The sequence below is a fragment of the Pavona decussata genome, unplaced genomic scaffold, assembly GCF_977016875.1.
Source record: "Pavona decussata unplaced genomic scaffold, jaPavDecu1.1 SCAFFOLD_254, whole genome shotgun sequence".
NCBI lineage: Eukaryota > Metazoa > Cnidaria > Anthozoa > Scleractinia > Agariciidae > Pavona > Pavona decussata.
In genome coordinates this window covers 3527653-3538884 of record NW_028145657.1, presented here as the reverse complement: position 1 = coordinate 3538884, position 11232 = coordinate 3527653, and the positions used below count along the sequence as shown (strand labels likewise).

Genomic DNA, 11232 nt, shown 5'->3' with positions numbered 1-11232 from the left:
TACAAACATTGGGCTGATTTATTTTGACAACTGCTTTCTTGACAACTTTTATCAACAGACTAAACATCTCACTGAGGTCAGTTTTTTCCTTTTTTGTACAAAAATATCTTAATAATCTACGCTACGATGAAAATCAAAAAATCTATTACAAAAGGAAGGTTTTCTTTAACAAAGTTGAGAGAAAGTATTATTAATAATTGTTAAGGGTTAAAATAAAACAATAAAAGAGCATGGATAATTTAACACACAATATGTTGTATAAAGTAGAAACATGACCACTTTTGGATCTTTTGTAATCTTTTTGAGGACCGAGTAGCAGGCCTTCCTAAGCCCCCCTTTCCCCCCCCCTCTCCCTCCCTCCCCCTACCCTACAGCCCAGGTTAGATCTTTTGTGTCAGCGTTGCCAACATGAAAGAGGAACTCACTGGTAAAAGTTTCAGTCAATGCTACCTGTATTTTATTCCAAATTGCCAAGAAAACTATAACAAGCAGCTATGCCTTCTGCCTTGAAGAGCGCAATCGTGAATTTATTAAGTAAAAAATCCTAGTTTTGTTAAAAGCACTGCTTTACAAGGTACGGTTATTTTGCGTTTAGAATTTGGTTTACTGTTCAGGGCTCATGCCGATCTTCTTAACTGTACTGTACACTTGACTGTAGATACAAGAAGACAATTTTACGGATGGAACCAAAAGTTAATTGAGAAAAAAAATTCAAGGAATTTCTATTAATAGCTTTTTTTCAACTAAAACTCTGAAGAAACTCCACCTACAGTGGCCAAAGTTGCTGCAGATTACATTTTGACAAAAGACAAGAGCTGCCTAATCTTTTTGCTCAAAAATCTAACTGTTCACAATCTGACACACATCTCTCCAAAGTCTAGATAACTTACATATACCAGGACCAAAGGCAATTGTCACATTTGAAATACTTCTAAACAGCGTCAACAGGCAACTGTCATTTATTCTGAAAGCTAATTTCCAAACACCTAATAATCGCTGGGAGACTATGAACTAACAATTTCCACAAATCAATAACTCATTTCAAAAAACTACTTGACAAGCACGAAAAGTTATCAGGACTTTCAAGAAATAAGCACGCGAGTTCCTAACCTCTGAGCTTTGGGTTCCTTAGTTTTCTTAGAAAAGACGCTGAAAGACATTGTCATTCAATAATCACTACACACAATAAAGGTCTTCTTTTACAAACATGTACAAGTTCAATGTTTTCCTAATTTTTTTTTAATATAAAAAATAGGAAACCAGGGACAAATATCCAAGTGTAGCAAAGAAGCCTTTGCAATAATATTATTACACTAAAAAAATGTTACAAATCACACATCGGCAACGGTGACATGCTTATGACGAATTGTTTGCTAATCATCTTATAATAACTCTTACCATAATAATAATTATTATTATTATTACTATTGCCTTTTTTATTTTGACAATATCAAAATTCTGACCAGTTTTTTTTACAACAACTGAAGATAGCAAAATAAAAGAAGTCGTAATTATTAGAGAAATACAAATACCTAAACTTGATGTTGCCAAGCTTAAAGGCAGTGCCCTAATTGTCAATTCTTGAGATTTTGTCATGACAAAACTTGATTAGTATTGCTTCTTGTGTACATTGGTTTGAACATAATTATGCCAGGTCCAAAGAAATCAGGTCACTACATACTATAGATGTGTATTTCTAAAACCATTACTTAGTCATAGAGAAAACAAAGAAAATTACGACTGTGACATGGTTTTGATAACTGTTCCAACTTTTTTGTCAACTTTAGCCTTGAATTTCTCCAAGAATTATTGATCATTTGAGAAGCCATATCAAACACTCGAAAGTGTGTTTCATCAGATATCCAAACGCCTTGAAGTCGTTTAAAAAAACTCGGCTGCACCTCTTTTTTCCAACCTACTTCTCAGTATTTGGATATCTGATGAAACACACCTTCTTGTGTTTGAAAAATTACTTTTCAAACTCATTACTAATTCCTATGTATTACTAATTCATGAAGAGAAAACAAAGAACATCACTACAGTGAAGGAGGTTTGGAACTGTGATCTTGATTATCATAACATCTGAAGAGCATTTGCTTTGAATTTCTCCAAGAATTATTGATGGTTTGAGAAGCTATATCAAACACTCTAAAAGAGTGTTTCATCTTATTTCCAAACACCTCGAAGTTGCTTAATAAAAATGAGGCACACGCATTTCTCGGTGTTTGGAAATAAGATGAAACACTATTCCTGATGTTTGACATATTACTTCAAACTCATCCAGCTGGCCATTAACACCCTACTGTCGTGGCTTGAAGGCATTTTGTTCATTTTCTCTTTCAGCAAGTTGCTTATTTCTGACCTTGATTCAGAGCTTTCACTTCAACTTTGTAGTTTAAAGAGTTACCTAAAATAATGACCTGTACTTGTCAAGACCATTAAATCACAATACTCTCAGTAACCGCTTGCCTCCCTCCTTACAAATACTCTTAATATTCATCATTATTTTGCCATAGCCAGACTGCTTTTTACACTAAAATGTTCAACTTTTAAGTGATCAAATTGACAATACTATCCTAAGCAATAACACTGCCTTCTTGGAAAATGTTGCTAAGCTCAACACTAACACCAAGAAGCCATTCTGTTATGAATAAAGCCTAAGGTGGTTCACTGACAGTTGATCGACAATGAAAAGTTATAGCTATGGGTTATTTCTAACTTAAAAGGTAGTTACATTTCGCTGTGTCAACCTAGTGACCATCTATGTCACTTTCAGATGATGCAGCTTGTACATAAGTAAACTGAAAATATCCTGTTCTGTCTCCGTTCTGGCCAAACCAGATTCCATTATCATTTTTCTTAAGAACTTTGATGATGTCACCTTTCTGTTGAAAAAACAATAAAAAAAGAAAAGAAAAGCATTAGGAATGCATCAGATTTTGTACTAGTTAAACAACTGGTTGGGAATTTGCTAGAATATCAAGGCGCATTTACACAACAGTTCAAATTTACCTCAAAAGAAAGCTTTGACTCATCATAAGGTAAAACATGTTTTCGTACTGCAACATACAGATCTGAAGAAGAATTATTAACCTGCAAAAATAGAAATAAAAATCAGAAATAGCACGCCAGACGCAAGAGATTTGAGTGATGTTTAGAGTGTTAGCCTTTCATCATATTCGCGCTAACGGAGGGCTGACGCTCGGTATGACAGCACGCGAATCTCTTTACGGTGATCAATAACCTCATCAACTCTGTTGATAAAACCACATATTCACATTGACATTTTAGGTTGATCTTTTTAATTTTGTTATTTTTCTGTTATCGTAAGAAAATAGCAATTAATATGTTTTATTAAAAAATTTTTGTCATTAATGAGTTTTTAAAAAGTGCCACCCTGAAAAATCCACTCTTATGTAAGTGCTGCTTTACAAATTGAAAAACATCTAATTACAGTCGAACCTCCACTAACGGCCACCTCTCCACAACGGCCACCTCTTTATAAAGGCCACTTTTTTTTGTCCCGGCGGACAGTCCATACATTAGCTCTTGTTTAAACCTCTCTACAACGGCAACGGCAACGGCCACTAAAGCGCGTCCCCAACTGCCAAAATAACCTCTCGACAACGGCCAGTATACAGTTCTTCTTCATGTGTAAAAACCTTTTTCTATAAACTGATGCAGTATTCCACATTTGTCTTTGGAAAATTACGTTTCTGTATCCATTTTAATGACATACAAAATTTAATTGTGTGCCATTTATATGCTGCAGTAAGCATAAATTGTCTACAATAATATAGCGAATGTTGCGAACCTCGTTTTGTCTTTCCGGTTAACATTTTGATTCAAAACATTATTTACGTTTTATTGTTTTTTTTTCTATATATATTATTTAAGATTGGATTGTCAGTACAGTAAGCATGAACTTGCCACAATAAACATGTTGTACTTCCCGAAAAAAAAGGTGTCATATTACACCCCCACCTCTCCATAACGGCCACTTTCTTCTGTCCCCAAGGTGGCTGTTGTGGAGAGGTTCAACTGTAGTATTGAAGGGCATTTTCTGGGTAAACACTACGAGCAAAAGATGTCAATGATAAACACTGAGTTCAAGGAAATGGCCGGGGAAAGAGACCTAACAGAAAGACAAGAAAGACTGAAATTAGAGAAAAATCAAAATGGCTGAAACGCCAAATCTTACCGCTCCTGGGTGTGGTCTCACATTAGGTGGGACTGACGTTCTTCTTGAATTCATATTGTCAGAAGGAGAAGTTGCTGGTGGAGGCATTGACCTTCTTGAGTCAATTGCCAATTGCTGTGATGAAGGCGACTGAGCCGCCACCGGTGCTTGCTGAAGATCCACAACCTACAGAAAATAGGAGGGCAATAATATTATTAGGATTCAACCAACACATTGAGAAAATTAATAACACTTCAAACATTCAACGGCATTAAGCACATTTCGTGTCATTGTTATAATATCATGAATCCTTTGGCTGTGTGGCCACAAATTAAAGTTATTCAAATCATCAAGAGGTATTTTCGACACAATGGACATCAAACCTAGCTCTAGACAGGATGGAACTTTGAGTTTTCCCTAACTTGAAGCATATGTCCTAGTTCAATTCTTTTTTTGCTTTAAAAATATTCAAACCAATTTGATTTTTATTTTCCTTTGTCTCAGATTATGGTAATGAATATTGCACCAAGGCAAATAAAAATTAACTGGTTTGAAAAATTTTAAACCAAAAAAAAAAAAAAAAAAAATTAACCAGAAATAATTATACAAGATTCCGTGAAATTCCCAACCATTACAACCCTGTAGATTCCCACCCATTCCAGAAGAAGTACTTATGCACCTTTTTCACGTATGGTTCTGGTATAAGACCTTTGTTGCCCTGTTCATCCATGGCAGTCCACCAATGTTCTTCGGGTTGTTCCACAACAACTAAGATATCATTTTTTTTGAAGCTGAGGTCTTCAGCATCCTGTAGAATCACAAGTAATTATGAAATGTTTTAATCTGGAGTATAAAATAATTTGTATAATTATGATTATTATTACAGGTATATAAAACAGCTAAGCTTACACTAACAGTTCTTGGTGTTCTATTAAGCAGGGCTTAATCAAAAGAACGTTAGCATTTGTATGCCGGATTTAAGCGGCGGGGTGGGGGGGGGAGTATTTGTGGCAGGGCTCATAGATCTTATCATGGTATATAATGCCATCTTGAATTGGAAGGCAAGAAATTGAAGCCAAGGTTAAGAATCTCTTCATTACAACTATTTACAACATTTCTTTACACCTTTTTTGCAAAACAGGAGATCTTTGGACCAAATAAACTCAGAAGGGTGGGTAATTTTGCTCTGTTCACAAAAAAAGTTCCAGAATGAAATTAATTTCTTGAAGATGGAGTTGCTTACCATAATCAAAATCATTTGCTCAAAATCTTTTATCAGTCAGAAGATTACCATGTCACCAGCTAAAATAAATGTTGTAAACAGCTGACATGTACAATGTATAGCTGTGGTACATTGGTGGACACTAAACCATGGCCACTTGATAAAGAATTAGAATTACCTATGGAAGGTAATGTCACAACACCAAGTAATGTTTCAGTCACAGATATAACCAAACCATGATGACATGCACTGTTGCTAAACTCTGTCCAAACTCATACTGGAATATATCAGCTAATGATAATTTAATGTGTACATTGAAAGACTCCATATAAAAAAAAAATGTAATTAATTTATTCTATTTCCAGTACAATATTTTATCCTTACCTTTGCTGCAAATGGATACTGAGCTTGTACTTTAAATATCTACAACACATAAAAGTAATCTTAAGTATTCACACTACAAAAAAAAAAGTCACTGAGTTTGTGACCTAAACAGCTTGTTAGCCTGTTTTTATCCAAAAGAGCAAACAATAAATTATTACTAGGTCAAAAATTAACTAGTAAATACAATTTTGACAGTATGACAGAGGCTTGGGTATTGAGCAAGAAATTCGAATCACGCTGACTACAATGGTCAGTCTACCAAATTTGCTGCTATTTTTTGTTTTCACTTTTATTTTGTGCAAGGGCTTTTTGTGTTATTTTTGTACCTGTTTTTATTGTCAGGGAATTGGATGGAGAATATGTTTCCACACATTCTTTGACCACATCATAAAAAAAATTTGAACAACCTTGGGTCCAAGATAATAGGCCATTTTCATGACGGCGTCATTTGACTACAACTACCAGAATTCATTTTGTTTTCCTTTTCAAATTCAAATTTTGTAATCCCAGTGGAGAGCAAAGAACAATAGCTCTAATTAGCATGAAAAAACAAAAAAAACTGAAGGATTCTGGTAATTATAGTCAAATGACGCCATAGTGAAAATGTCCTATTACATGTAAGTATGTGGAAACAAACACTGACCACAGTGACTTTGAGAAAAAAAAAAAGAAAAAGAATAATAAATCACTTAAGACAAGTTTTCAACTTCAATTAGTCCCACCCTTGCAAGAGAGTTAATTACAGGTATTAAAGTTAAAATGCAAGGGCTACTAACCATTAAGTTTTTACATTACTCTACTTTTGGCATGTACACTCAAGATACGACATGGAGTGGAATTTGCAGTAAGATGCCAGCGTGCAAAGAAAGTCGTGTAAGATTGCCCGGGGCTAGTGAATTTTACAATCGGGCTGGTGGATTCTGACCATCACTTGCCCGACGGGCAAGTGAAGCTTTTTTGGGAATTAAAATTACAAAATTACTGTGAACCAAAAGCCGTTTTTCAAGCTGATCTCACAAAAGGAAATCTTTTTGAAAAAGTGTTGCTTTAAATGTACATTTCATGCCCGACATAATGCCTGAAATGTTTCCTTTGTAGTCTAGTCAACGCAATTCAAGCAAAAATAATTTGAAATACATGTATGACTAACCCTTGCTAAATAAGAATTATTTCAGAGAAAGCTAGTTGTCTGTATTATGCTTCATCATTCAATGAACGTACCAAAAATGTTTTCATCCTGTACTGCGGTGAGAAAGTTATTCAGTTGCATTTATGGTTTTTGCATTGACACCTGCGTTTCAATAAATTCTACACGGTATGTTTTACAGTTGATGAAAATTTATCGATCACGTCCTATTGCTTTCGCATAAATTAACAGATGTAAATTACAAAAATGAAACATTTTTTTTCCTTTGAAACCTTTATGTGAATTTTTTTTTTTCAGGCTAGTTAAAATGACTTTCGGGCTAGTACATGCCAGCCACAGCTTTGCCCGAAGGGCAAGCTGTAAAGCTGACTTTCTTTGCACCCTGGATGCACACAAACAATTCGCACAAACGTAGATAGAACAAGGGTTAATAATAATTACTTAGGGTTCCTTGTCATGTGTGGCATGAAAGGCACCAAAGTGGTCATAAAAGTTAAATTTAAGCTTTTATGGTTGTTCTTCTGCATTTTTGTTTTTTGAATGGAGTTTTTGTTTTTTAAATATTGTTGCTAAAGTATGTAGTGCCTCTGTATTTTTACTTCGATTTTAGCTGTAATGCACTTTTGATTATACTCATAGACTAGAATTAGAGCATTATAAATGTTTATTATTATTATTATTATTATTTTCTCTCTTTAAACTCTTAAGTTTCTGTAACAATGTCACAATATCAGCGATTTCAACTCAAAATATTTTATAGATGCAGTCTGCTAGAAATTTTTAAATGAATTTTGAAAGGAAGCCATCGGGTTTGATATACTTGTTGTGATGGTTTCAGACTTTTATCCAAAAATGTTTAAATTTACATATGCATGTCGCACTATAATTTAGTTAAATTATCTATAAGCATGCCTTTATTTACTTATACATGAAGTTTTATACTGAGATTTGAATAAAATTGATTATGATGATGATGATGATGATGATGATGATGATGATGATGATTATTATTATTATTATTATTATTATTATTATAATAAAAGTAATTTATTCTTTTTTTTTTTTTGCTGACAAAGCAAAAGAGCGGAGTGCCATATAACTTCTTTGTATCAATAAATGAAACAAACTGTTTTCCTTACCGGTTCTAATAAGTTTGTAGAATCCAAGAAGTGCTTTTTATAAAATTCTATGATGCCAGGTAGGTCAGCAAATGTGTTTTCTCCTATCTGGTAATGATTTCCTTTGTTGTTGATGATGTAGTGACTTACTTTGCTATTTTCACTGAAACATAAACATAAAATGATTAAACCCCCTTAAACCAATGAGTCTACAAAAGTATATATATATATATATATATATATATATATATCTGTATATATATATAAAGGAAATAAAGGGAATGTAAAGAATCGACCATAAGAGGACACAGAAAAAAATCTGAGCCCCAGATGGGATTCGAACCCACGACCCTCCGTGGCTTTGAATCCCATCTGGGGCTCCGAATTTTTCTGTGTCCTCTTATGGTCGATTCTTTACATCTCCCTTTATTTCCTTTATTTAACAATTAGACGGCGAGCTCGAGGTTTCTATCGGCTGATAGTTGGCGAGGGGCGAAGCCCCAAGCCAACTATCAAAGGTGATAGAAACTGAGAGCGAGCCGTCTAATTGTTTTAGCATACCTCAGTGATAAATCTATGAAGCAAAAAAATCTTTTTATTTCATAAATTTTAATATATTTGTGCAATGATGCATGCTAAATCACGCGCACTCTGACAAACTGCCGTCTATAGATCGATAGATGGCACCTGTGTAGCCAATCAGATTGCACGTTACGCAATAGTCGGTCGCTGGGGTATGCTAAAATTCTAATATCATATGCATAGGTTGGTATATATATATGCCACTTATTTTAAATCTTTACAGCATTTGATAATGATGACATGAAGTCATCAAAACGTCATGTAACATTTTTTTCGTTAATTTTTCTTTTAAAATGTTTATTATTCAGCACAGTTTTATTACGGAAAAGCTGGAGACCATCTTTATTTTGCCACTTTTCTCCCAGACAAACAAAATTACGTATATTGCAGGATATCTGTTGACTATGGACAACAAATACTGAGTGCACCAATAACCCATCTGAGCAGTGTCACAATATGTTGAATAATAAATACATATAAACTGTAGACAAAATTCTGGGGGTCTAATTTCTTACATTGTAAGTATGGTCACAGACTGTGAAGACAAAACATAGTCACGTTGCTAGTAATAATTATTAATCATGTCCATAACATTACCAACAATAGTTTTATTTGTGAGATTCCACACTAATCAGAAAATTTGTAAGTGGATGGTTGCCTTTTGAAAATAACTGGTTGGCCAATGATAGAAAGAAATGCGATAATATGCAAAGAATTACGGCATAGAGTAGCCAGCCAAGATAACAAAGTGAGGGTGATTTTCACTGTTAGCAAGTGTGGCTACTTTTGATATCTCTGCTGAGCAATGTGAAAAAGAAGCGATTCAAGTATTAAACTGACCAACTGGACAGCAAAGAGCACATACCATCTAGTTACTAATCAAAATTGAAATGCCAACACAATCTGTTATTAATAATTCAAGCTCAAATTATGGCTGCTGATAGCCATTTTGTTATAGTTGTGATTAATTTAACTCTAACAATTTGATGCAATTGAATGAAAACATTAGACCTGGAATCAACTTGGCTTGCTTGTTTTCTATGTTAGATAGAACTGGACATTCAAGTGATAATGAATCAAATAGAGTATACTGTCTAATACTAGTCAGTCACATGATTTTATATGTCTATCATTTGTATAATAATTTGTGAATCTGAGTAACAATATATTTATATATATATATACTTTGGTGAGTGTTCCAGCTGTGTATGTCTTTGTTTATGTATATCATGTATCCAAAATAAAAATGGCATATCATTTAAATGACACTGGAAAAGGTTATAACAAATATTTCTATGAAAACAGCATATTAATCAATCACACCAGATTACTTCCTCTTTCTAACTTACATGTATGCCTTCAGATAATTACATGAATTCTGGTCGGTAGTCACTTCTCAAGTTTCCAACATAAAATGATATTTTTCTTAGTTTATAAAAGATGATACTTTGTAAATAAAACGTGCTCAACTGATTTGACATGAACAATGCAGTGAGTCATAACGTTTTTTTATTAATAAACTTGTACTTTCATGATCAACTTCCCATTAGCTCACGTCATGTCACTTTCTTAATTCATACACAACGTCTACTTCTTATAACTTTGTTACTCACAAATTGTCTGGTTAACGTTTCAATTCTTCCCTTAATAAGCATCAATTCACGATCAATACTGGATTGTTTAACAAGTTCTCTGCCCGTTCATTTGACAAACTTTGACGGAAGCCAAACGGCTGTAGTTTTACATAGCAAAGCAATGACATGATCAAGATGCCATTTTAGCAACGTGTGCTGCCAAAATGCCTTCTCATTTTGGAGTACAAGAATTTGAGACAAATGAACCTATAATAAATGATTAAAAAATATGATCTTGCTGATACTATTACAAAATAACATGATAACAGTGCGAGGGATTTTTGTTCGATTGAAACGAAGCTTCCGTAAAATGAATATGAAATATACCAGCTCATATGTTAGTAGCATATATTTGGCCATTACTTAAGTGACTTGCATACCGATCAGAATTTAAAATCATTTCAACTAAAACAAGGAAACTAACTCGGCTATGGCTACTGCAAAAACACTGCGATCTTACCTTACAGAAAGAACAAAATCGCCAGGAATCGATCTGCTATCGCGAATAAGATAAGTACCAGGCTTTCTTGCAGACAAATATAATTCCGACCTCTCTCGCGTTATACAGCCAAAATAACAACTACAACAACAGAGAAAATAACACATTAGCTACAGTAGTCACATTTGGATTGAAAGCAGTCACTGCTTACCTGAGTTGATGGTGGTTTGAGCGACTCATGTTGATCACAGCACACAACAATCGATCGTTCAAACAGGACACAATTTGCAAGGTTCTTCTTCAAGCAACTTTTAAGCTAAAACATCACCGTCACACACAAATCCCAGGTGCATATTCTTCTACACAAAATATTGCTGTTCAGTTGTTATTTGGCCTGTCGCATTGAAACAGCCGCAGTAAACAACGATCAAAAAGTCAAGTTGAATAATGCTGATCAAGTCGAAGTTACACGAAATCCGGAAACACTCCGTGAGCGAAAAGGGGAGGGCTTGCGATGAAGGGAAGG

General features: G+C 34.3%; 1 protein-coding gene across 2 annotated transcripts; it reads right to left on the bottom strand.

Annotated features, from left to right (window-relative positions):
• Window positions 1-11190, bottom strand: LOC146456645 (crk-like protein). 2 transcript variants are annotated; one of them, XR_014858807.1, is made up of 9 exons: window positions 10918-11190; window positions 10728-10847; window positions 8073-8214; window positions 5787-5825; window positions 4860-4988; window positions 4202-4366; window positions 3013-3093; window positions 2263-2885; window positions 1-2165 (listed from the first exon to the last, which is right to left on the bottom strand). XR_014858807.1 is itself a non-coding variant. In XM_085093047.1 (8 exons), exons 1-8 carry the CDS (start codon window positions 10944-10946, stop codon window positions 2751-2753), a joined length of 840 nt encoding a protein of 279 aa, XP_084949173.1. In that variant the 5' UTR covers window positions 10947-11190; the 3' UTR covers window positions 1-2750. The 2 variants fall into 2 exon arrangements, 1 of the variants encoding a protein (XP_084949173.1); XM_085093047.1 differs by having other exon boundaries at window positions 1-2885.
• Between the last annotated feature and the right edge of the window lie 42 nt (window positions 11191-11232).